General features: G+C 44.3%; 1 protein-coding gene across 3 annotated transcripts in view; it reads right to left on the reverse strand.

Annotated features, from left to right (window-relative positions):
- Positions 1–6810: 6810 nt before the first annotated feature.
- Positions 6811–27534, reverse strand: part of LOC127594619 (EMILIN-3) — a 45967-nt gene continuing 25243 nt past the window's right edge. For 2 of the 3 annotated variants that reach the window (XM_052056494.1, XM_052056495.1), the window contains exons 3-7: positions 11982–12104; positions 10799–11118; positions 10366–10712; positions 9948–10295; positions 6811–8974 (exon numbers count right to left, since the gene is read on the reverse strand). In XM_052056494.1, the coding sequence (XP_051912454.1) occupies positions 7853–8974; positions 9948–10295; positions 10366–10712; positions 10799–11118; positions 11982–12061 (2217 nt within the window). In that variant the 5' untranslated portion in view covers positions 12062–12104 and the 3' untranslated portion in view covers positions 6811–7852. Of the gene's footprint in view, positions 8975–9947; positions 10296–10365; positions 10713–10798; positions 11119–11981; positions 12105–26349; positions 26986–27534 lie in introns of those variants that run through there. The other variant, XM_052056493.1, reaches the window with a different exon arrangement.

Raw genomic sequence — 27534 nt, forward strand, 5'->3', positions numbered from 1 at the left:
TTGAAGCCTCTTTTTTTAAAGAATTGTCGATTATTTGACAAACTGCTGCTCATTGTTCCTTAAATCCTTGCCATGGATTTAAGGAAGCTGCCTAGTTACTGTCGTGTGATTGACCTTGCTTGCTGTTTGCTCAAGAGAAATTTTCTAGATGCCTTGTTCAGTTATAGTTGCTCGTTTGGATAGTTTTCTTGTTTAATACCATAATTTCCAGACTATAGCGTGCACCTGATTATAAGCCACACCCACTACATTTTTAAAGCAAAAAACATTTTGTACAAACCACATCTGTCTATAAGACGTAGGTGCCCATATTGTAACATGAGATATTTGCAAAGAAAGATGCTACACAAAAAAAGGTTTCAACATTTAATTACGCAACTTAACTTTTCTTTACAAATAATGCCTGAACGCGGCATTCACACGGCTGGTTTAAAAAAAAAAGCCACCATTCCCTGTCGAGTAATGCTTTGTTTTAAAATGAAAAAATCCTCGCTTGCCGTAGCACCATTCCTCACTAGGCTTCCTACCATCCACCGTTCGTGTCAACTTTCATGGCAATGTCTTTCGGGAGCCCCCCGTTGAGCGTTCACACGTACAAAGTTATACGGGTGTAGCCCCTGAAAACAGCTTAAACCAGAGCAAATTTAACCCTGCTCAGGGGGTGGTTTCAAAATTTACTCCGGAGTAAATGCTAGTTTGCGAGGCAGCACCGATATGAAATGGGACGTGTGAACGCTACAGGGGTAGACTCGCTACGCATGAGAAGAGTTCATTACATACGGGCATTGAATGCTTTCGTACTCTGTTGTACTTCCATCATCTTTGCTTACTCTCTCTCATCCTTTTACAGTGTCTGATAGACCACGGCGTTGATTCGTCTGGAGAAGTATAAACCATGGGTTTTTGATCTGTCACAAACAAGGCTCTGAAAAAGAAGTACACGTTACACATGTGTATGTTTTATTTCCGTACTATTACTGCATGGCCGCAGAAACTGCCGTGTGAACGCAAGTGGGACTGCCCCGGGGGCTGACACGCTTCTCTTTAGTAAGCAGCTTTTTATGTGTGAACGCTCCACAAAATTCACACCGATGTAAGATATATCACAACAAAATACGTCGGTCCAGCACCGATGCAAATATGTGCCGTGTGAACACCCCTATTGTGAAGTGAGATGAAAGCTGAGCTGTGCTTATTCAGACCTGATGGATCTGCAATCGGTTTTGTAACCCGGCTAATATTAAGAATAAAATTTTGTCATTTGGGAGTTTGAACAACGTTGCATCATGGGTCGTGTGAATAGCGGTGAAGCAGGGGAGATTGATTGTTTTCTGCGTGTTTCGAGCACATACAACACAAGGCACTACTGTTGTCTATTTGTGTATACTTTCCTCTTAGCCCCATTTGACATATGTCAGTTGTTTATTTTATGAAAACTGTACGGTACATGTTCAGTCTTGAATAAAGCCTTCATCAAAATTACTTTGTTTGGTCAAATCTGTCATAGACCTGGCCACACAGCTTTCGGATTGCAGTCCAACTCAAATCACAGGTGAAGTGCGCCGTTCCATCGCCGGTTGTTTTCACTGAACCACATGATAGCGTCTCACTGTTTGTTACCTTTTCTGTTCGTGCGCTCCCTGACGGCCTTTGGAAAAATCTTTAAACAGACTGTATCATTCAATTAGCCGCAGAGTTGAAAGCCCTTGACAAAAGTAGCACCTTATAGTCCGGAAATTGCGGTCAGTGTTTTTAGATTTCTTGTAATTATTAGTTTCACGTAATTGAATTTTGGCCATGTTGTGCTGTCTACTTTCGGATATCAAAATTACCGTCCGACCGTTTACAAGCGTATTTTGTTATAGTGGCTTATCCTGGTTTTCTGTTGACAGCGCTTTGTGTTTCTACTTTGTCGGTCCTTCATTTTTCTGTAAATGAATATTTTTTGTACTGTCATTTGTCAGAGACTATGTTTGTGGGATCCATTTACTATGTGGTTCATTTTCGGATCGTGTCAGAACTGAGTCAAATTGAATTCACTGCTGCCATACAGTGCTAGTATCTCAAGTCTCTGCTTGCAAGTAAAAGGAAAAAAAATCATCAGAACGGGTCACAAATAGAACAGGGCTGTGTTGTTCAGCGCCTCGGGTGACACTTTTAGCATCTCTTAATGTGTTTGGAGGAACATGTGTTGGAACATGTAAACCTCGCACAGCTTTGTTGTGACCCTGGCCTGCATTCCATTGTACACTTCATCTTGCTTGACATGACTGTCTCAGACTGCCCATCCTTTCATCTTCTGGCCGGCCTGCCCTTGTCACATCTCTGCCGATCAGTGCCAGTGTTCCTTTTCAGCGAGCCGTTCTCTCAGCTCGCTTCGTCCCTGCACCCGCTGTCAAGGGCTCTCTCATCTATTTATAAATAGATACAGTATATATATATTTTTAAAATGTGACGGCATTAGAATGTTTTTTATAAGGCTTTATTCATGTTGTCTTACGATCAGCCATGTTCTCATATTTGCACATGACAAGCCGACAAGCAATATTTCGGCAAAAATATCCATGCCTACAAGCTGACTCCCTTATGAAGCATGATTCAACTTCTTATTCGACTTCTTAAATATAGCCATAAAGGGGAATTAAAATGTTTCAATTATGAAAACATTGTATGTGCCAGCACGAGCCAAATTACAGTACTCTGATTAATGCTGCGTTCGTGTAATACGAAATGAAAGGACTTGCCGACGTCACATGTACCCCTCCAGGCTCCGCCTCTTAAAGGCACATCCATGCAGACCAGAACTACTATATGAACAGTATTTTCTATACATTTTATGCTTGCTCTTTTTTCTTTAGATCAAATGTGTTTTCAATGTGTTTCAAATTATTTATTTTTTTTGCCAGGCAGCAAACTGGCTCTTAAAAGTTGGCATCAGCAAGTTTCAATAGAAATGACAGAAGTGGACGTCTTCTTTGTGATTGGCTCCTTGTGAGAGACCAGCAAGTTCAAGTTCAAGGCAACTTTCTTGTCAAATGTGCTCTACGTGCACATACAGCACAGATGAAATTTCTTTCCTCTCAACCACAGGAGAGAGAAGAGCCGCTGCGGGTGCCCGCACCGCCATCAACATGACAGTTAACATAAAATGACTAAATAAAACAACACAACACATAAGACACAGACAGTCATGCAATCTTAAACACTTTTTCTGCATGCACTTTGTTGTTTGAAGCAGTTATAGATTAAAGAGGAGAGAATCAAAGTGTTCTTTCACTAGTGGATCAAAGACGTCATGCTAAAATATTTGCGCAAAAAGTACGACCCCACTGAACAGTAGAAACGGGCATTCGCAAGTTCAGAGAAGATCAAATTAGGTTGACCAGTGAAGTTTATTGCACCCTGTTAGTTCATACTGAAATTCCACCCAAAGGCTGAATATTGCAAACCTTTTGCGAGTAGTCACGTACATCTGAAGTCCCCGACTCCCTTTGCATCCACTCTCTATTTCCCCTGCAAAATTTTTATTTTTGAGTCCAGTGGTTTTCATCAGCGCCTACTCTGTTTGAGAGTAGGTGCACACGGTGCTCACGCTTTGGGAGGGCAGGCTTTTTTCTCCTCCATTGTTCATTTTATGGCTCCACCTATAAGCTCTGATTCTACGAACACTTTAATGTCCTCCATGCTGTCACCTCCTGACCTTACATCATCAGCTCACCACATCATGTGACGACAGTCTTGTGAGCGGCATGTTTGGCAAAGCGAGATAATTTTCACACGAGGACGTGACGTTTGTGTTCTATAAACTCAATCGCTTCCTCTGGCCAGACGTCCTTCCAATTACTTCAATAAATGTCAACTGCGTGGTGAATCATTTTTTCATAGCTAATAAGATGGTAACGAGGGAAACTTTTGAACATCAGCAAAACCACACAAAAAAAAAAAAAATTGACCTTCATAAGCGTGATATTAGCCCATCCAGATTTGGCCATTACGGACTCCCCGTTTGAGTTAAGACAGAATCAATCTGAGGAAAAGCATGTGTAATCCCTCATTTATAAAGTGCATTGCAACACACAAAATCTGCAGAGTAGCGAACAAGTCAGGGATGTGCGGTCATGGTAGGTAAGAGAGGCAGTGCCGCACTGCTACCCCCTGGTCTACTTTCCCCTGCTGGTGAAGACTGAAAAACAAACAATCAAACAAACAAAAAAAAACCCTCAATTTATCATTACACTAAATGATGATCAATTTTAGTTGTATGGTCTGTGCATTATATTGATGTTCATTTTCAATCCAATCATGTCAATGATTTCAGATCTGTTCAAATGCATGGGAAGCCCAGTTGCAAGCGCCACCTCAGTCATTGCTCACTTCTTGCTTCAAGCAAGCACTCACACGTCAATTGAGGCTGGCAATTATTGGCATGTGATCTCTCACAGGAGAAATTTGTGTTTCCTTATTAAGTCGCCATGAATATACCTCTTATCACACACAACTGCACTTGCTGATGTTCAGCAGTCTGTCTAATCTAGTTCAATGAATGGGTGTAACAAATGTGATCACTTCTTCGGCCAGAAAAGTGACTCAAAGTGCATGCTGGAACTGTGTTTCCCTCCAATAAATTCATCATAACTCATCAAATTTTTGACCGTTTTTGATACATTTTGTTTGGTTTGTTTGAAACATGACAGGCATGCAGTTATGATACCGTGAAACTGGGTAATTTTATAATCGGGGCTTTCAAAACAATACCACATGCTTTTTAGAGCTGAACAAAAAACAGCAATAATCCAACAAAATATAACATGACGGTAGATTAAATATGCTTTGGTATTTCTTCACAATGTTGAATAGTGCAGAATTGATTGAAACGTACAAAAATTCAAATGCAAATGTGCTCTGACAAAGTTGGTTACACACCCCTGTAACCAACATAGAACACACATAGATTTGAAAAATATATATCCCCTAACAACTTAAATCTATTTTTTTTATTTTGTAATATCCCATCCATTATTCACACTGCTTATCCTCATTAGTGTCGTGAACGTGCTGGTAGTTTGGTTGTACCTTTGTCCCGGTTATAGCTCCTTAGTCCTATTTCAGTGAGATTTTATTAGTTGTTTAACTTTTCGATGAGGCGTAGTGGGCAACAGGCAGATCCGATGCAGATCTTGTCTCTTTGCCTTGGTCATGGATGGAACTGCCTGAAAATTGACCATCGTGATTTTGTTTAGTGAGTGCAAGCCAGAGTACCTTGAGAGAACAACATGTAAAATCTTCACATAAAGGTCCCTGAGTCAGGTGTTATGAATGCTTCAGTACTGGTATAAACAACACAAATGTTTGAAAATACAGTACAGTAGTGCCTTGAGGTACGAATGAAATTTCCTCTGTAACCATGCCCTTAACTCAAAAAACACCTATGACCCAAATCATCTTTCTTCACTGAAATGAAAAGAAATACCATTAATCAGTTCCAGCAACGTCAACAAAGGGGTTTTCCCCCCGAATGTTTTAAGGGAAGCAACACTATAATATTGCAATCTATAAAAACATTGCAATGACATAATTAACTAAAATGATGATCTGACACTTCAATTCAAATCATTCGGGCGTGCTCGCCTTGGCCACCAGGAGAGTAAAATCCTGTCATATAGACAAACGAAGAAGAGAGTGCGTCTACTTTATCTGTATTCACATTAGCTGTGTCCGAATGTGCACACGTTTCCCCTTAAAGTGTACTATTAAAGGGTTTTGTAGGGCAGTCATTTTGTAGGGCAGTCCGAATGTCCAGAAGGAACAAATGAAGTGCACTCAAAATTACTCACAATGTACTTGTAAAAGTAGTGAGTATTGATGATCAATCCGCAAGTTAATACAGATCACAATGCTTTGCGAGTACGAAAACAACATGGTGCAAGCACGTATATCAAGGTGATACAGTGGCTACACACCACAGAAATAATTCATTTAATTCAATTGAAAATATGTACATCAAAAGAAACAAAATACAGTTTTAAATATTTTTTTTATTCATAATAAATAGTCTGAGATCTTAACGCGTTTGTCATGACTCGTATGGTTGTCACATACTATGCGACAAGAAGAACGTAGTAAGCTGGCTGTCCGAATAGCCAAACAGAATGGGGAAATTACTATATCGTGCTATCCTGTAGGTGGTGCGGACTACTTAGAGAATGAGGGGGTTAGGGAATAAGGGTGGACATTCAGACCCAGCCTTACTCTATATTTTCAGTTGCTCAATAAGATATAATATTAGTCTTATATTCTCAGAGGATAAAGAATATATGTCCGTGAGTACTGTGATATTGTCTGTCTACATGTGTTGCAGCATCATTTGTCTTCAAATGTGCTTTGCTGAAGAGTTCTAACACTACCTCCTGGATGCTAATCATTAGCAAGTAAAATGTGTTTTCTATTTATGTTAGCATTAAGCTTGTGGGGCCTTTTTTAGGTGGTTGTTTGGTAGTTTCAAATACGTAACGTAGAATTCTCTTTTTTATGTTTTGTTTTACAGCAAATGCCAACTCAATGACGTAACCTGAATCCCCTCTCTTGTTTTGATGTTTTACGATAAATGCTCACTATTTGACAAATACACTATTGTGCATTGATTTGAGCTCACTATCATCATACATTGCTTATGTCTTAAGTTTGTGCTGAAAAGTCAAAGCAAAAATATCAACGGAACGAATTTCGTTGGGGCACTTATATCTCCAGTGGTATATATTGTGTTACATAAACAAATACATCAGTACGTACTGATCAATATCTCAGTTGTTGTTTTTGTTTGTTTGTTTTTTTAAACCAGTTTTACCGCTTGTCCTCATCAGGATTCTGTTCGAGGTGAGGCCCATCCCGGGCGACATGGGTGACAGGCCGAGGCCATCCTTGGACGGCAGTCAATCACACTTAATCAATACTCTGTTTGCTTACATGAGAATAGATAATTCAAGCCTATTTGGCATTAATATTGCTCCACAATGAAAATATAATAAAATATTGCAAAACACCCCATAATAAAAGCTTAAAATCTAATATAAACTCAATAGCTGCTCTGCTGTACAAGTATTGGCCTTAGGGATAAATAAAATTGTAATTAATTGAGGAGCGTAACTGAGGCTCATTTTTTGCTGGATGTTATGACCCTCATTTATCAGACAATAAAACGTACACGCCCCAACGTTCTTTCAATGCACAACACTAGGGAGTTTGGGATTTTATTTCTCAGACAATAATGTGTTGTCTCCCATATTTATAGTACATTAAAACCTGCAGCAATCAAAATGAATTCGTACAACTGCCAGTGGAAAAAAGTCCTATTTTTAACTTGTGTACAATCAAATGTTTTTGAACATGTAAATAGCACCACATTGATATCAAAACCACACAGCCACACAAAAGGTATTGAATGTGCTTGTCAAGAGAAACCCGTAGCAATGTCTTAGTTCCAGGTTGTTCATTTTCTTAAGCATTTTCACACTTGACTTCGACTACAATGTCATAGCAATATGTTTAACAACTTCATATAAGTTAAAAAGATGAGAAACGCGGTGGCGAAAATGCCCCCCTAGTTTAAAACATGGTCCAGCTCCACAGCCATAGGTGTGTCTTTGAAATGTGTATGTGTACTTCTCATAAGCAGGTCATTTGGAGGCACTGTGATGGCGGGCTGATGGAAAATGGCTTTCACCCCTCCAATTAATTTGCATGTGGGCAGAGGAGAGGGAAGGTCAAAGTGGGGATGAGGAGAAAACATCATTCGAGCCGCTATTTTTTTCCTGCTGTTTAGGCTCAAGTGCTACTGATCTACTTTTGGGCTTACTCATTCCTTTGGCACATTGTCTATGACTTCCCCTTTCAGCTCAGCATGCTGCTCTGAATGGACGGCGAGGGTGCCGTTTGCCTGCGCCAGGTAGGAGTCCGAGTGTCTCTCAAGTTCTGCCCTGATCCTCTCCAGCTGCTCTGCCAGCTCCCCCAAGCTCTTGCACTGGCCCTCCACCTGGCTCAACCTGCTGTCAACATCCTTTACCTCCTCCTGAACTTCTTTTTCCTTGCTCCAGCAGCCTTGAAGCCCCCCGGTGAGTTGTCTCTTCAAGGCCACGAGTTCTCCCTTCAGCTGGGCCAGACGCCTCTCCCCGGCCCCCAGGAGAGACGCTTGGTGGCCCACTAGTTTGGTAATTCCTTGCACCTGACTGACTAGCTGTTGTTCCCGCTGTCCCCATGTGGAGTTGGCATGGCCCACTTCACTCGCAATAAAACTAATAGAGTCCTTTAAACCCTTGAGAGTGCGGTTCACGGAATTGATGTTCACCTTCAGCAGGGTGATCTCGCCATAGACGGAGTCGCCTCCCTCTTCTTGGGCGATCCGCAAGAGCAGGTTCTTCAGTGTGCTGTTCAGACGCTCCAGCTGGTCTGAATGAGAGTCCAGACGATCTGTCATCTTATTCTCCATGTCCTCACACGGCCCCTCCACTTCACTGCCTCTGACTCCCCCTGCTGGAGGAGTGGAAGATGAACAGGAGGAGGTGCAGAGGAGTTCCAGGTCTACGAGGCGTTTTTCGATGCCATCCAGATTGCCATCTAATGTTCTCCTCACGGACTCGATATCTGTTTCCAGCGGCGGGACCACCTGGCCCTCCAAGAGTGCTGGTGCAGTGGCGTTGCTCAGTTCCTCTACAGCCACAAACAGCCTCTCCTCCAGGGCCTTCAACTTGTCATCCAGCATGTTCTTGAATCCATCGAGGCCACCGGGGAATCCCGACATGCCATCGGCTTCGCCTTCTGTCAAATTTAGTCGGTCTTCCAGGTCCACCAAGCGGGTCTCGATCAGCGTCTCTATATGGATGCTCTGCTCACTGAGTATTGATTGAAGCTGTCGCTGTGATTCTGTGAGACCTTTAACCGACTCCTCCAGTAGCAGCACACGCTGAGAGAGGCTGTTTACCTGAAATGATCAAAAACTGTTCAGATCAAGTGAAAAATCTGTATTTTGATCTGAGGTAGTTCTTGATAAGGCTATCATTTTATTCATAAAGCAGCTAATTTTTCTTGGTTTGGGGGTCAGTGATAACATGTTTCAAATGCCTTGTAATGGAACCATTGACAATATTGACTTGACTTAATTCCCTGTAAAGTGAAAATAAATATCTTCTAAATTTGGCACACTACAGAGAAGAGTGATATCAAGAACCCTGCCAAATTTTTAAAATCCTCAGGTATATGAATGTTTCAAATCATAAAAAATATCACGCCTCTGCTCTCAAATGTTGAACTGCAATGTGCAGAAAAATGGATGGTCTGTCATGCTACTACACATCACTACATGTTTCAAATGCAAGAATATATCCACTGAGAATCACCGGCGGCTGGAATATATCCCACTGAGTCATCACGGGGGCTTTCCACGTCACGACAAGAGGGTCTAGTCATCAGCTCACTCATGAGCTAACAGGCTTTGGCCTATTTGTAACAATTAAGCAACTTGCAGTCGCTGGTTAATCACTGATCCACTGAATGACACCGCTCAAGTTCTTATTTAGTGAGGATGAGGGGAAATATACACGACACCCTAGCGCCATGCCCAAAATAATGAAGAAAACCAAAACGGTGCAGTACAGTTTACCGCTATACCGCTACAATTCATTACACAACATTGTTCTTTCTTGAAACGGAATCAATAATGGAATGTACAAAGTGTAAAAAAAAAATCTCCAAAGTCACTTTACAGGGTCCCTAACAAATGATTTAATATGACCATTTTAAAAAATCTTTTTTCTCAAGAAAACAAATGTGTAAATTCTTAATTTATTAGGAGTAACCCATAGAAGTGTCTGGGGATTTGCCTAAAAAAATAAAGACAAAAAAAATAAAGGACGGTCAAACATTTACTTTGGATGTGACTTTTCCTTTTTCAATACCTGTTCACAGCAGCTCTCTGTGAGCGTTAGGCCTTGGATCTGAGCCTGCAACGAGCCCAACTCCGCCCTCAGTCCAGTTTCTCTTCCATCAAGGGACTGTTGCATCTGTTCTCGGCCATCCATGTGTTCCCTGTGACACTGTCTCTGCACAGCCCCTATCTTCTCCTCACACTGGTTCTCCAGACGAGAGAGTCGCTGTTCAAATCCATCCAAGATCTCAGCCTGAATCCCGGCCAGTTTAGCCTCGAGGATGGTGTCTAGATGAGCTGAACTGTGGCCAGAGAAGGGCCTTCCTCTTGCTCCTTCCAGCAGTCTCTTGAGCTGCCCGTCATGTCCTAAGACCATTCCCTAAAGAGGGATACGTTTCAATTAGGGAAAAGCCATCGTCACATTTAACTGTTTAACATGTGGCACAAACCTGGATCTCCTCTAACATGTGAGTCTTGGCTCGCAGCTCATCCTTGACTTCTGTCACTCTCCCCGCAAGATCTCCAAATCTGTTGAAGCTTTCATCCCCTCGCAGTACACCAGGAGTCCCTATTGGGATGACCCCAAATCCCACAGCTGAGTCAGGCCCACGCGGTGTGCTGGGAAGCAGCGATACCAGGATCTTGTTGGTGTCTTCCCGAAGCGATGTGCGCAGTCGCTCTTCCAGGCCGGCCACCATCCCGTTGAGTGAGTCGAAGCCCAGAGTGAGGCGCCGTAAGTCGTCTTCCATACGGTCCAAACGTTCGCCGCTCACACCGGAAATCCCCAAATTGTTGCCTGTTTTCCCATTGATTGAAGGACAATACAAAAGACTTGGTCTGATGCAAAAGCATTGACGTTTTTGACTTCTTATTCATTCTCACCAGTATTTGTTTTTTCATTGTCCACAGGCAGCCGTCCACTAGGTATTGGTCTGTGATCATGTAGGTAGGGGTCGGGTTTGCTCGGCTCCAGCTGTGCTCCGCCGGGCTTCTGGTCAACGGGGACTCTCGGGCCATGAGGAACACCCATTATCCCGGGGCGATGGGGCAAAGCTGCTGCTTTGAAAGGAGGTACCATGTCAGGCAGTGAGGTGGGTCCGTCATAGCAATTGTCTCCAGAGTAGCCAGGGCAGCATCTCCACTCCAGCTCAGTCACCGTTTTATAACCCACTTTGTATGTTGGTTTGTGGAATGACCGGTACCTAAAAGGGATAAATGAGCTTGTTCACCTTCAGGCATTATTTATGTTGTCATGTTATTTCAAACCACTAATTCAGTCTTTGTTTGAACTCATTATTACAGATGTGTCAGGGGAGAGGACAGAAAGATGAGAGGGGCATGGCTAAAATAAAGGGATATAGTCATTGTCTGTGGGATTAAACAGGGATTAGGGGGAGATTAGGAGATTAGTTTGAAGTGTAATGTAAATGATGTGGTTTTAGGACTGAGAGATTGAACCAGGGTCATTATTGCATGCTAGTGTTACCTTTTGTTAAAATTGGATTTCTTTTGAATTGTTTGATTTGGAATCTTCTTTGTCTCATCACGCACGCGCACACACATACACTGATCTGAGTCATCTTTTATGGAGGAAAAAACCCTCTTCTTTAATTTCCCTTGTGAGGGACAGAATGTTATTACAAATGGGCCCTTTTGGACAAATCAGGCTAACTCACGACTTGCATTCAGTCTCAGACACCACTTTTCCCTCTGATTTATTCAATGTCCGTCTGTAGAACAAGCAAATAAGTAAGCAGTGCACCTAATCAGATGATTCAGTGTACAGGACGTGTGTGTGTGTGTGTGTGTGTGTGTGTGTGTGTGTGTGTGTGTGTGTGTGTTTGTGCGTGCGTGTGTGCGTGTGCGTGTGTGTGCGTGCGCGTGCGTGCGTGTTCAATTTCCATTCATCTGCTCTGTGTGGAAGAATATGTTTTTTTAACACCAGAGGGCAGCCTTGATGCAGTTTTTTTCCCCCCTTCTCCCTCTTACATGTGAGGTAATTGATGTCATGTTACCGGCACATTTTCCTTTTTAAATTTTTTTATACATTTGAGTGTAGGCGTACACGATAACAGGACACTTCTGTCCCCAGATACACTTGGTTGTGTACTCAGCCTTCACGTATGTCGCCACTCCATCCTGCATCGTGCATGTGATGTTCCTCTGGACCACATAGGCACAGTGATTTCTGCAAGGAGAGGAAAGAGAAATTTGAATTTAATATTGTATAAGAAGATTCATCCAAAGGCCTCTGCTTATCCAGCTGCATGTGATGAGGACATGTCTTCCTGATGCATTTGTCATCCAAAATGAAACCTTCATGAGTTCATAATAATTCTTCAATATTGTCGTTTCCATCTGTTCTTCAAAAGACACAACAGTGGACATGCCATCATGCTGCTCTACGTATACAAGACAGAAAACAGGAACACAGTTCAGCTCTTAAGGCTGCTGAGATTACAGTCATTAGCCGTAAAATTGTTTTTGCATCGTGTTGGAACTAAATCCTCTCTCCTTCCCTCGTCCTTGCCAGAAGAGCAACTCCAACACCAGAATGTTCCACCGTGCAGCACAGGAAATGATTTTCTGCACTCTTCAGACTCTCATGTGAACAGTTTCTCTCATTCAGCAGGGAGTATTTAGCAACACATGCGGCCCTTAATATTGCTCTGCAGCTGTTACGGAGAAGGCCGTGTTTTTAGAGGAGCAGCGACTAACACGGGGGCTGTACTGGCCCAATATGTTCTGAGTTAACAGGTTAAGAGGGTGAACAGGCAGAAGGGCCTTTTACAATCTGTGAGAAACGTTTCCCTGCTAACCGCTAACTGTGTTGACAGTGTTTGTGTGTGCACCCCATCATCTCATGTGCTAATGTCACAATGAGTCATGCAACCTGCTGCCAGGTCGAGCGTGGTAAAAGAAGTTGCAATCGGTGAAGCCACAAAAAGGGCAGGCAATCCAGGTAAGCGCCAAGGGACAGGGACGGCTCCAGAATTGGGGTTTTTTCTCTCATGGGGCTAAAGGGGGGGCTTCAGTGATGCATCGGGAGACTGAAAAAAAAGTTGAAATATGTTTTCGAATATCGAATACAACACTGGGAGAGGCTCAACTGAGGCTACACAGATTTTTGACGGGATATTCTTGAGCAAGTCACAATCAAAACCATTTTACGGTGATGGCCAGGAGAACAATAAATGATAGTTTGTCCATGTAAATTCCAAACAAATAGGTTAGGTGTCCATGTCGATTTACAGCAACATAATAAGCACCTCACAGTCCATATGGTAAGCATTGTGATGTATGTTTGTGTGTCGTTAAGGGTTGACAAAAAGCGTTTATGGCCTTACGGCTGATTGGGAGCAGGTGCTGCATGTGCAAATGTGAAGTCTCACTGTAAGACTGCTTTCATGCGTCTGTCAAAGTGTTTTGCATCTGTGGGTGGTATTTCATTGTTGTGTCTTATATGTTGCGGCCTTTGCAACCTGGCCATCCTGGAAGGGGATCTCTTCATCTGTGATCCGGTGTCAAGGTTTCTTCATCTTTTCCCAAAAGGGGTTTGGAATTTTTCCTTGCCCGGTTGGGGGTTTAGATCAGAGAATGTCTCATCTTTGTCAACTGTGAGTTTTTGAACCCGTTTGAGACTCGTTTGTGAATAAGGGCTATTCAAATAAACTTGACTTGACCTGACTTTGACAGGAAGAAGGACGTCCTACTTTTATTGGTTGCATGTGCACATCGTAAACAGGTGTAACCCAGCAATAGAGTATTTTATTTCTATATCTCAGCGCACGCACACACTCACACACTCACACACACACACACACACACACACACACACACACACATGCTTTATCTCTTCAACTAGCAAATCACTGTACCCAAACTGGCTGCAACTTTGTTTATTTTAGTCAACAGGGAGAAGAATAAATGACTTCTCAAATCTGGAGTGATCTAAAATTAGATGTACTGTATATGAGGAGAGCTATTTCCCTATGGGTGCTATTTTCACACACAAGTTCAAAACCAATATAGCTTAAGGATACTGTTCTTCTAGAGCATGTACTTCTAGAGCACACAAAGGCATGACATTTTTCCTTTGTGATCACTGGTGACAAATGGGAATGACTTGACACATGAGTAAGTGTCAAGACCAAAAGGCACAAAGGACATTTCAATTTATTGGCAGGGTCTGACAGTGTGGTAAGTATGAGAAGAAAAAAAAGCCCTGGTGGAAAAAGAAGCTGTCGAACCATCCCTCCATCAATCCATCTATTTTCTCATCCTTTTGTCCTTACAAGTTGCCTTTGGGCAGTAACCAGGGTACACCCTGAACTTGTTGCTAGCCAATCGCAGGGCACACAAAGACGAACAACCATTCCCGCTCACACTCACACCTCGGGACAATTGAGAGTGTTCCATGAACCTGCTATGCATATTTTTGGAATGTGTGAGAAAACCGGAGTACCCGGAGAAAGCCCACGGAGGCACGAAGTGAACATGCAAACTCCACATAGAAAGGCCGGAGCCGTAATCGAACCGTACAACTCTGCATTGTGAAGCCATTGCCCGAGATGCCGTCCAATCTGTCAATCCAGCTAATAAATTCTAAAAATAACTGATACTGTTTCGGAATGATCTATGCTGTCTATTGGGATCATATTGCTCTTCTCACTTAGCCAGTAGTCACATGTAAACTTAGATCATCGGTCATCCCTCGATTATATCAGGTACACTTTTTGCAGGTTCCGTCCATCACAGATTTTTTTTTTTAACTGTACTTGTATTGGGATTTTGCAGTGATTATTTTTCACATTTTGTGTTACTGCAGACTCATGTAGCGATAAGGTCAAGCCAGGTTGAAAGGCAGACAATGTCCAAAGTTTGGGATCATTTCACAGAAATAAAAGACATTTCGGTCAAGTACTTTTCTCCTCCTTAGCTCACAGCAAATGTGTCTCATGATAGGTGACTTTGTACCACCGAGTGCCAAAAACTGATTCCGACACAGGACCCGATGCGCTGAGCCAGCACAAATACACTGAAGTTCAAAACCACAACTAAACAAGGCCAAAAAAAAAGACCAGAAAGTAAAAGAAAAGCTCAACGGTGAGCTTGGCGGCCGTAACGAGCTGCCTTTCTCTTAGCACGGTGACTCAACAAATTACAATAAATATTATTTGTTTTTCATCGAGAATATATGCCTGTAAGTATTGTTATATTGTCGTTCTGTATGTGTTGTGCACCCAGCTCAAAAATCCTTTGCCTCAAGAGTTATAACACAAATGCGATTGATGCCACAAATTTTACTGTGTGATTTTTCTCATTGTGTGTTAGCATAAAGCTAACTGAAGGAAAAGTGTGTTTCTCTATGTTTATGTTAATTTTGACAGTAAACTTCAAATGGGAGTTGCAATAAACAGCTTGTAGCCCATTTTGAAGAAGCCTTCACTATTTGCCAAACTCCTGCTTGTTGTGAAGGCACTTGAGTTGCGTTCATATCCCATACGGTGCTCCTACCTCAATTTTTTTTCCTCACCTCAAAGCAAAAAAAATGACCGAAAGACATTTTTTACCTCAAGTATCTCATAAATTGGGTCACTCAAAGCACCACTGTCGTCTCCAAGTATTCCCATACACAGCAACAGCATAGCTTTCAAGACAGATATGACTTTCTGTGCATTTCATGACTGGAGAACACCAGTTGCACATTCTGTCGGAACCACCCATCTGACCTCATGCTAAAAGTCATTCTCAAGCGAGTGAAAGTGTCCTCCCAATCACAGCATGCATACCCGTTCCAACTCCAATCAACAACAAAGCACTCCTCACATCCTTCTGCCACGCAGGAAGAGACACGCTTCCCATTTCCCTCGTCTCTGCAGGTCCGCACAAAAATATTGTCCTTCGACACTTTTTTTTCCCACCACTGTCAATATTTCCAGTCTAGCATTACACTTGTAAGCTGGCTTGCTGCGTCTCCCGGGGGGGGAATTCCTATCTTGAATTTTCACGTGCAGTGTTTTTGGCAAATATTGCTACTGGACCTGGTCTCTTTGCACAGTTCAACACAACCTTCCAAAGGCCCCCCTTTTCACATAACTCTTCTGTAGTCCCTCTTAAAAATTTGCAGACAATCTTGTCTTAATTAGACACTGTCCTGCCCCTGTCGGTATTTCTGATTTTGCTCGTTTGATGACTTTGAGAAATTCTCGTCTGTTCTCTCGTAATCTTTTCTCTTGTTCTCTGAGCTGCTTCTTTTCTCAGTTTGTGTTTTGACAGGTCGGAACCAAAGCGCCCCCCTTCCTCATTATTTCCTCGACCCTCACCTGGAGGGATCTTGACTCAATGAGCGAACCCTGACACTTTATGATAGGAGTGGGCTGGAGGAAAAAAATGACTACATCTTTAATGGATCCCTCGACAATTACTAAGGGGCTGACTGAGTCTTGAGGATCATTTTGTCAGTTGGTTAATTCGACTTGAAATCACTTTGGTTTCTTCCATTTTTTAACTTGCAACTAACTGGTGTAAAGGCCGTGGGTCGGCCTTGTATGCCTTGCAATAGCAATGCTGTCTTGCTCATCTATATTTTCTGCTTTTTTTTCTTGCGGTTCTCCATTTACATTTTTTCATTTGACAGGAGTCATGAAAGGTTTTGTCTATTTGTGCTTTCTATTACTTAACACTGTAATACCACACCCCACTGATTTTTTTCTTTTTATTATCCTCAGTTATTTAGCAAAGCACATAATCTTCTTAGAGTAAGAATACTTCTCAGTGTTTCTCAAAAGTAAAGAGGTTACAAATCGGACTTGCTTATAAGGATTACTGCTTTGTGATGGATGTGGGAGTGTAACCAAAACTGTATAAATCAATCAATTCTGTATAAATTTCTCAAAATAATGGTATAGTCAAGGTTTTTCAACTTATTTTAGCGTAGCCTATTACCGTACACGTGTAGTAATGTTCTCTGTATACTTTTTAATGCTTTTTGTTCTACTAGTGACAAAAAAAAATCACAATTGTCATTGTACAGTATATGTCAAAAATAATTTAACAGTGTAAAAAAGAAGGCATTCTTTTCCATCCATCCATTCATTCTCTTTGGCTTACTTAGGTCAGGTTGTGGGGGGTAGCAGCATTAGCGAAGGGAGACCCAGGCTTCCCTTCTCTCCAGCCACTCTTCTCCCGAGAAAAGTTGGAGATTCCTTTCAATTCAATGTTTTTTTTAATGCATTCTTATCTTTATTCGCTCATTGGTGGGAAGTAAGCACATGATTCTACTGCCGCTTAGTGAATAGTGGGCTCCCGTCCATTTGGACTTTTATGTTTCATTGCCTTAAAATTAGGGCGGCCCGGAACGGTGGTTCGCTCGTTGACCTCACAGGGCAGAGGTACTGGGTTCAATTCCAGCTCTGGCCTCCCTATGTGGAGTTTGCATGTTCTCCCTGGGCCTGCGTGGGTTTACTACGGGTAATCCGGTTTACTTACACATCCCAAAAACATTCATGGCAGGCTAATGGAACACTCGAAATTATCCCTAGGTGTGCATGTGAGCGTGGATAGTTGTTCGTCTCTGTGTGCTCTGCAATTGGCTGGCAACCAGTTCAGGGTGTCCCCCGCCTACTGCCTGAAAACGGCTAGGATAAGCTCCAGCATGTCACGCAACCCTTGGGAGAATAAAGCGGATCGGAAAATGGATGGGTTGATGTCTGAGAATTGGTTGATGGTCTTCATTGAATTCCTTATTCACATGACATGTCAGATAGGTTTGGTTCTCAGATTAATCATTCTGTGCGCAAATGTGTGTTCAAAGGGGAAGAGATTAACCTAAAAAAACAACAACAACAACAAAAAATTCTGGAATGACATTTGTTCAAATTGAGAGTAGAACGTTAGTAAAATGATCTGTGAAACAATATTACACTGCATACATGTCTGATATGTATGGTGTTCAGATTAACCATTCTGTGTGCAAATGGCCCCTCCGTGAGTCGTCACCTTACCGTGGTGGAGGGGTTTGTGTGTCCCAATGATCCTAGGAGCTAAGTTGTCTGGGGCTTTATGCCCCTGGCAGAGTCACCCATGGTAAACAGGTTCTAGGTGAGGAGCCAGACAAAGCACGGCTCAAAGACCCCTTATGATGAGAAAAATATATGGACCAAGGTTTCCCTTGCCCGGACGCGGGTCATCGGGGCCCCCCTCTGGAGCCAGGCCTGGAGGTGGGGCTCATTGGCAAGCGCCTGGTGGCCGGGCCTACACCCATGGGGCCCAGCTGGGCACATCCCGAAGAGGCAACGTGGGTCCCCCTCCCCATGGGCTCACCACCCATGAGAGGGGCCAAAGGGGTCGGGTGTAATGTGAGCTGGGCGGCAGCCAAAGGCGGGGAACCTGGCGGTCCGATCCTCGGCTGCAGAAGCTAGCTCTTGGGACATGGAATGTCACCTCTCTGGCAGGGAAGGAGCCCGAGCTGGTGTGTGAGGCAGAGAATTTTCGACTGCATATAGTCGGACTTGCCTCCACACACAGCCTGGGGTCTGGTACCAGTTCTCTCGAGAGGGGTTGGACTCTCTTCCGCTCTGGAGTTGCTCACTATGAGAGGCGCAGAGAAGGTGTGGGCATACTCATTGCCCCCCGGCTCAGTGCCTGTACATTGGGGTTCACACGGGTAGACGAGAAGGTTGCCTCCCTCCGCCTTTGGGTGGGTGGACGGGTCCTGACTGTTGTTTGTGCATATGCACCAAAAAGCAGCTCAGCATACCCACCCTTTTTGGAGTCCTTGGAGGGTGTGCTGGAGAGTGCTCCTGCTGGGGGACTTCAATGCTCACGTGGGCAATGGCAGTCAGACCTGGAGGGGGGTGATTGGGAGGAACGGCCTCCCCGATCAGAACTCGAGTGGTGTTTTGTTATTGGACTTCTGTGCTCACCACGGATTGTCCATAACGAACACCTTGTTCAAACATAAGGGTGTCCATATGTGCACTTGGCACCAGGACACCCTAGGCCGCAGTTCGATGATCAACTTTGTAGTTGTATCATCGGATTTGTGGCCGCATGTTCTCGACACTCGGGTGAAGAGAGGGGCGGAGCTGGGGGACATTGAGCCTGAGTGGACCATGTTCCGTGCCTCTATTGTTGAGGCGGCCAATCTGAGTTGTGGCCATAAGGTGGTTGGTGCCTGTCGTGGCGGCAAACCCCGTACTCGCTGGTGGACACCAGCAGTAAGGGATGCCGTCAAGCTGAAGAAGGAGTCCTATCGAGCCTTTATGGCCTGTGGGACCCCAGAGGCAGCTGACGGGTATTGACTAGCCAAGCGGAACGCAGCTTCGGTGATCGCCGAGGCAAAAACCCGAGCGTGGGAAGAGTTCGGTGAGGCCATGGAAGCTGACTTCTGGACGGCTTAGAGGAAATTCTGGTCCACCATCCGACGTCTCAGGAGGGGGAAGCAGTTCACCACTAACACTGTGTACAGTGGGGATGGGGCGCTGCTGACTTCGACCCGGGACGTTGTGAATCGGTGGGCAGAGTACTTCGAAGACCTCCTAAACTCCACCAACACGCCTTCCTTGGACACACTCTCCTATCTCTGTGGTTGAAGTCACCAATGTGGTTAAAAAGCTCCTCGGTGGCAAGGCCCCTGTCACGTCCCGTGTTTGCCAGCAGGGGGCGGGCTTTCTCTCCGCCGCCCACACACCTGTTACGCATTGGTCGGTGATTACTCTGCCTTTATTAGGACGCTCTGGCAGTCGACTCACTGCTGGAGAATTCCACGCCGTGCCATTATTCTGTCGCTCAGATTCCTACCTTGATTACTCGTTGCCTCCTAGCCTTGTGGCTGTTACTACGCGTCATTATTCTTCTCGTATGAAATTTATACACTTGTCTAATCAGACCTTCCTCGCCATTTGTTTTCCGCGAGCGTTTTCGGTTGTTCCCTTTATTCCTTCCCTGGTCCTTATTTTGACCAGCGCTTTTTGTTATTTTTCCCTGTCGGGTATTTTGTGTTCTTTATTAAAGACTCCCTTTGTTCTCTGACAAAATCCTTTTACGTGTCTGCTTTTTCGGGGATCCACCTCCTTATTTTGTTGTGCACGAAGCGATCTTTCCATCGCTTCGGGCACAACGTGACAGCCCCAGGGGTGGATGAGATCCGCCCGGAGTTCCTCAAGGCTTTGCATGTTGTGGGGCTGTCCTGGTTTACACGCCTCTGCAACATCGCGTGGTCAACAGGGAGAGTGCCTCTGGATTGGCAGACCGGGGTGGTAGTCCCTTTTTTTAAAAAGGGGGAACGGAGGGTGTGTTCCAACTACAGAGGGATCATACTCCTCAGCCTCCCTGGTAAGGTCTATTCAGGGGTGCTGGAGAGGAGGGTCCATCAGGAAGTCGAGCCTCAGATTGAGGATTAGCAGTGTGGTTTTCGTGGAACAGTGGACTAGCTCTACACCCTTAGCAGGGTCCTCGAGGGTATGTGGGAATTCGCCCAACCAGTCTACATGTGTTTTGTGGACTTGGAGAAGGCATTTGACCGTGTCCCTCGGGGAGTTCTGTGGGGGGTGCTTCGTGGGTATGGGGTACCGAACCCCCTAATACGGGCTGTTCGGTCACTATACCACCGATGTCAGAGTTTGGTTCGCATTGACAGCAGTAAGTCGGAATCATTTCCAGTGAGGGTCGGACTCCGCCAAGGCTGCCCTTTGTCGCTGATTCTGTTCATAACCTTTATGGACAGAATTTCTAGGCACAGCCGAAGCGTTGAGGGGTCCGTTTTGGGGGCCTCAGTATTGCATCCCTGCTTTTTGCAGATGATGTGGTGCTGTTGGCTCCTTCAAACAGGGCTCTCCAACTCTCACTGGAGCGTTTCGCAGCCGAGTGTGAAGCGGTTGAGATGAAGATCAGTACCTCCAAATCTGAAACCATGGTCCACAGTCGGAAAAGGGTCGGGGAGGAGATCTTGCTCCAAGTGGAGGAGTTCAAGTATCTTGGGGTCTTGTTCACGAGTGGGGGCAGGAGGGAGCGGGATATCGACAGGCGGATCGTTGCAGCGTCTGCTGTGATGCGGCCGTTGTATCGGTCTGTCATGCTGAAGAAGGAGCTGAGCAAAAGGGCGAAGCTCTCAATTTACCGGTCGATCTACGTTTCAACCCTCATCTATGTTCACGAGCTATGGGTCATGACCGAAAGAACAAGATCCCGGTTACAAGCGGCCGAAATGAGTTTTCTCCGCAGGGTGTCCGGGCTCTCCCTTAGAGATTAGGTGAGAAGCTCGGTCATCCGGGAGGGGCTCAGAGTCGAGCCGCTTCTCCTCCACATCGAGAGGAGCCAGATGAGGTGGCTTGGGCATCTGATTTGGATGCCTCCTGAGCGCCTCCCCGGTGAGGTGTTCCGGGCATGTGCCACCGGGAGGAGACCCCGAGGAAGACCCAGGACACGCTGGAGAGACTATGTCAGGGAGAGCTGGAAGAAGTAGCTCGAGAGAGGGAAGTCTGGGCTTCCCTGCTAAAGCTGTTGCCCCCGCGACCCGGCCCCGCATAAGCGGTAGATGATGGATGGATGTGCAAATGGGTTTTGAACTATGACAGTTTTCCAACAATAAAAATAACAATATGATAGTAGAACATGAGTAAAATAATGTGTGAAAAAGAATTTTAAAAATCTCTCGCTGGTCTCCACCTCTGTTTAGATTTTTAAGAAACCGCCATGCCTGAGGAAGAACAACCGTTCTGAGACAGAATCTTTGACTGATGAGATAGTTTGGCTATCTCATCAGTCAAAGACTGGTCACGAGCACACCATCGCTGACAGTGGCTGATCTGATAGTTTGGGCTTCAGGAGCTTTGCTGAAACTGTTGGAATATCCACCTCTGGAAAGTGAAAAAAAGTCAATTTCTCATTTGCTCACAACTGGGTTTAGTGCTAGTAAAATGAAGCAATGAAAGGAAACAGGAAAAGGAAAAAACAGAAAAGGATGCAGCTGAAGATTTCACAACCGACACATCTGCTCGGCAAGTTAATGCATGTTTTACCTCTTTTTGAATTTTTAATTGATTGCACATTCCCCAAAAAAGTAAACTTCAAATCGCTATGTGTTCCAAACACTTGATTATCGACCACTGTGAAAAGAAATAACACTTTGGTTCCTTCCATGAAGGCCACTGCTGCAGATTGAAAATGCTATGTTGTAGGTCCCTCGTCAGTAATGGCTATTCAGAATCATCAACACTCTAAGCCAGCTTGTCAAGGATGTAGTAGTCAGAAGTAATGTATTCTTTGTTGTTGTGATGCAGTAGGCAGAATGGTTAGTTCAGTATGGAACCAGCGCCATACATTTTCAAAGTTGCCTTTATCTGCTCTTTCCCACGTACATTTGTAAAATAAGCCTCTGGGTGTATCGGATAAATAAATGACTGTTAGATGAAGGTCATCTCTTTCATGCCAGTCGTAGACTAAATACAAAGATACAGTAAGCAGGCAAGGAGCTTAAGCCTAAAAACTGCAGGGAGGGGGAAACATTAGTCCGTTCTCCGTTCAAAGGTAACACTAACTTTCCTGGCCACATCGCTGCAGCGCATGGATCTGCACTTTAGCCCTTGTTTATTTATGCAAAGCTGAGCTATGATCCGGAGCTTCATATTTAAAGGAAACATATGTGCCATTAGTAGGAAAGGGCAACTTTCCCACAATTCTACTGCTTAAAATAGCCTACTTGTCCCAGTGACTTCAAACTGAAGTTAATGATTCTGCAATCTACTGTATTGTTGGCACACAGGCATGTAATAAACAGCAAAGCTCATTGAAATGCTGAAGATGTTATCAATGCAGAGGGTGATGAAAGCGGAACATATGACAAAAAATAGCTGCGAGGTGAAGAGAGAATTTTACGAACCAGCCTTTGTGGCCCATAAGATGGGGTCTGGCTCTGCACTGGACACTCAACACACACTTACAACAACAGCCGATAACCCTTGACCTTGACCACCTCTGTGGCCTTTGCCACTCCTGCACCCCCCCGGTCACGAGCCCCATGCATCATAGAAAAACCTTTGGCTAAATCTTTGACCAGATCAGTGATGGCATGTGCCATCTGCTTGAATCCTAATTGATCTATACAACCCTCAACCCTGCCAGGGGACAGTGTCGCACCTGTTGTGTATTAGTGGTCCACTGGTACGTTGTCATGATGACAAATGCGCATACGGCTTTCACTCTTCCCGTTAGTAGTCTACAGTATCAGGCATTTTTAATACAGTCAGGTCAAGTACAACTTTTATGTCAAATGCAATGTACTGTATGATAATAAAGTTGTACTTGACTTGATGCACGTTGTTCTACTTCTATTTCAAGACCATGATCAGTGATCACACAAACATTATTAAACGTGACTGATACTGTAAATGTACATGAACACACAATCGCATTGGAGCACACTTTGATCCGTATTTAGCATATGCGGGTTATTTCAAAACACTGTACCTCCTCCAATCGCAGCAGCATGGTTGATCTATTTCTAGAGATGGTCTTACGCCAATGGTCAAGGTAGGTCAACACCTCTTTTATCACGGCTATAGTTAGACTTGCAAGTACATGTCGCGGATTAACACCCTGACAGCAAGCAATTATTTACTACTATAGATCAATAAAACTATAAAGTCAGGTTCATTTGCCAATCAGTGGTGACAAGCTTGAAAAAGGTACAAGGTAAAAAAATGTAAGCCATGCTCATGCAGGCTCAATTAAGGGGTCTATTGTGATCAGAGTTCCGTAATATTCTTTATTAATATTAAACATAATATTAGGTAATAAGAAGAAGAAAATCAATTTCATTTGTAATGTACTTCACATTCCAAGGAAATCTCACAGTGCTATTGAGTTTAAAAATGCTTAAAACTTAGCAACATAATTTAAGGAATTACAAGGTTGCAGCAGACACTATTCATTCATTCATCTTCCGTACCGCTTGATCCTCACTAGGGTCGTGGGGGGTGCTGGAGCCTATCCCAGTTGTCTCCGGGCAGTAGGCGGGGGACACCCTGAATCGGTTGCCAGCCGATCGCAGGGCACACAGAAACGAACAACCATCCACGCTCACACTCACACCTCGGGACAATTCAGAGTATTCAATCAGCCTGCCATGCATATTTTTGGAATGTGGGAGGAAACTGGAGCACCCGGAGAAAACCCACGCAGGCCCGGGGAGAACATGCAAACTCCACACAGGGAGGCCGGAGCTCGAATCGAACCCGGTACCTCTGCACTGTGAAGCCGACGCGCTAACCACTGGACTACCGGGCCGCCAGCAGACACCAGTTAAAATAAAAAAAGAGAAGAAATAAAGAAAATTTTGAAAAGGCTAACAAGCAAATAAGCTTTTAGGAAACTATTTAAAAAAGAAAAGTGTTGAGGTCCAAACTTTGAGGAGCCCTGAGGGACTCCGGGAGTGCGTTCAAGAGCTGAGGGCCCTGTCTCCAGTAGTGACACGCTTAGTCTTGGGCTAGTGGAGGGAGTGGGTGCTGGAGTACTGGTGGCTTCCTGAGGAGGTACGCGGGTTTAGAAGCTCATAAAGTTATGAGGGTGCATTTCCATGGAGACACTGATGGGTAAGAAGATGCTTCCATTTTTTGTAGGATCCTGCTAATCAGCCCAATGAGGGTTGATTTTTAATAGTCCAGCCTGGAGGAGATCAAGGCATCCGGTTCAGAGAGGGAAACAAGGGGTTTGGCAATGTTCTTGAGGTGATAGATGGAAACTTTCGTCAGATGGTGGATGTGGATGGCAAAGGAAAGGTGAGAGTCAAACTTGACTCCCAGATTTGTGGGTGCGGGGGAGAGGGGACTGTTGTGGCCAGAAATAGTGATACATGTGATGGGAGAAACCTGAGTTTGATGTGGAATTCCAATTTGGATGACTTCCGTTTTGGTGCTCTTAGCTGGGGGATGTTTCCTGTCAGCCATGCCTTCATCTTTTGTAGACAGTCATAAAGAGCAGTTGTTGTGACTGATGGGGATGAGAGGTCCACTTTAAGATGTAGCTGAGTGTGATTGGCAGTACAGTGATAGTGTTCACTGTGCCTATATGGATAAATTCAACCAGGGGAAACATAAAAGGAAAAGAGGACCGGCCTGAGAATTGACCCCTGTGGCACCCCACAAGCGACCGAAGAGACCAATGATAATACTAATAATATTAATAATAAAAAATAATAATGATGATGTGAAAACACTGCTACTTATATAACTATTTCAAATTGGAGTAACCATGAGCCAGTGGAATCAAGTTTTTTGGTATTAAGTATTGCCTCAAATAGTCTGCCGATGGATGGAAATTAATGAAATGCTATAGAGAATGAGTATGAGCTGCTTATAGGCAAAAGTTAATAACATTATTGTTATTTCATGTTATATTGTTGCAAAACATTGCACTTGGAGCATACTGCCATGCTTAACCTTTTGGAAGATCTACTAAATCATGATTTTCATGTTACAATATGGGCTAAAATATGGCCTTTCTGAAAGGTATGGATGAACCTGTAAAGAAAAGAATGGATGAATGTTGGACCATTAGCGGGTGCTGACTACAGGGTGTGAGATGCTGGATTGTCCCATTTGGAAATGGCACATGGCAGGACTAAGGCTGTATTTTTTAAGGCATTTCGAGTGAAGCAGCAGGTAGCTGGGGTGCTGTCCAAAGCCATAACCATTGTCAGGGAAGCCAAGTAAGAGAGACAGGAAGGGGAGGGAAAAAACAAAGCCCTGCAGGCCAAATATTCATGACACTTAAATGACAAAGCATGTCACAGTGCTGTGATATTACTTTCTGCCTGCTTTGTACTGTAACCGCCGAAAACACATCAGCCTGGAATATAAGGCTGCTACATGTGACCTGTTCTCTGATTCGAAACAGAACTTGCTTCATCTCATTTGAATAATGCCAGGTAATTAACGCTGGGACACCAGTAATCTGCAGTCTCTGGATATTTCTATTGATATGCCGTAAATTGCAGCACTCCCTTTGGACAGAGGGTGCCCAGCTGTACTATAAAAACTCAATTTAATGGAATCCCTCCGGCCACCCAGCCCCACCCCCGCAAGCGCCAAGTGAGGAATCAGCCCACTAGTCATCAGCTATGTGCCAAAAAGACCCAAAACATGGTCTTTCTTTGTCATTGTTGATCTTATATTGCTCCCCAAGTACAGCTGGTTTTAGGTGTGAACTACAAAGAAAGAGGCCAAAACAGAGCGTCAATTCAAGGATCAATGACAAAACCGATGTCATAACTAAAACCATACTTCTGCAAAGGAATGCTCAAAGTGAGCTAGTATTTCTCAGGGGTGCAACAGTGGGACAGGCCCCTACTTGGTAATAGTATCTCACTGGATAGAGTAATCTCGGGTAAAGATGAATGACAATGACACCTAGGTCAAAAGGAGAGCACTTACTTGTGTCTGGTCATAGGCTTATTTGGGATGTGCTGAGGGTTGAGTCCTGTCTTGAACATGTTGTATCTGTAGCCATAAAAAGGATTGACATGACCGCCGTAGAAAGTTCCTTTGCTGTCCACCGCCAAGATGAACACTCCCAGGAGACAGACCGGCACGAGCACCTGGCGCAATTTGGCATTCATTGTTTTAGCCTGCCTTCCTATTAATCCCACAGTCTGGAAAAGGAAACTGGCTGCAGAAAAGAAATGAAGGCTGATGAGTGAGAGGTTTGTAGGCTCCTTGGGGTTGTGTGCTGAAGTTCCTCAGACCTTGCGCTGTTTAATTCAGACGTGGAGTCCAAACAGATGTCATATCGGCAGCATCACGCCCCTGTCGCCTTCAGCTTGTACACGAACCACACCATACACACACATCAAACAGAAGGGGGAGGAAGGAGGCTTTTGAGGCTCAAGAGGGAGGGGAGAGAACAGCACAAAGGTGTGCTGGAGGAGGGCAGTGGAGAGATAGTGAGGGTGTCTCCAGAAACACACACACACACTCACACACAAAAACACACACGCGTGCGTGTGTGGGAAACGGCTGTCGAGGTTCAGCCCTCCTTGTACACAGCACAAAGTATGAATGAGTGTGGATGTGAGCAAAAAGCAGCGTCTGAAGGGGGAAGGCAGAAAAATAGACTTCATTTGCATAACCCACCCCAAATCCAGCCTGGCTGCAGCACATAAGCAAGAGGAGGAATTGGTGTTTGTTCTGTTTTACTCCAAAGTTGTGTATTTACTCGCGCTTTGCTTGAGTCTATATCGGCGAGCAGTTGCTGTACATCACTCTTTACTCTCAGTGGGTGCTGCCATGTGCATTGATGATGTTGAGCAACACACAATGGACCTCCTCCTCGCTTCACCACAGTCACTCGCTCACTGATGAACAATCCAGCCCTCACCTCACCCATGTGCCAATGCACTTTCACGTCCTTCATGCCAAATTTCCTTCGTTGCCTTTATAAAATTTGCTCTACAGGAATTTCCATAGTATGTGAATTGCGATAAGTGTATTTCGTTCTTTGACCATGGTCATAATGCACAACACATCTCAAATATATTTTCTTTCTTTCCCTGTTTAAAAGAATTGAAATGAATTCCAGCACCCCCCCCCCACCACACCCAAAAATCCAGAAAGTTGTGT

Source organism: Hippocampus zosterae, chromosome 2, assembly GCF_025434085.1.
Source record: "Hippocampus zosterae strain Florida chromosome 2, ASM2543408v3, whole genome shotgun sequence".
NCBI classification, from domain to species: Eukaryota; Metazoa; Chordata; class Actinopteri; order Syngnathiformes; family Syngnathidae; genus Hippocampus; species Hippocampus zosterae.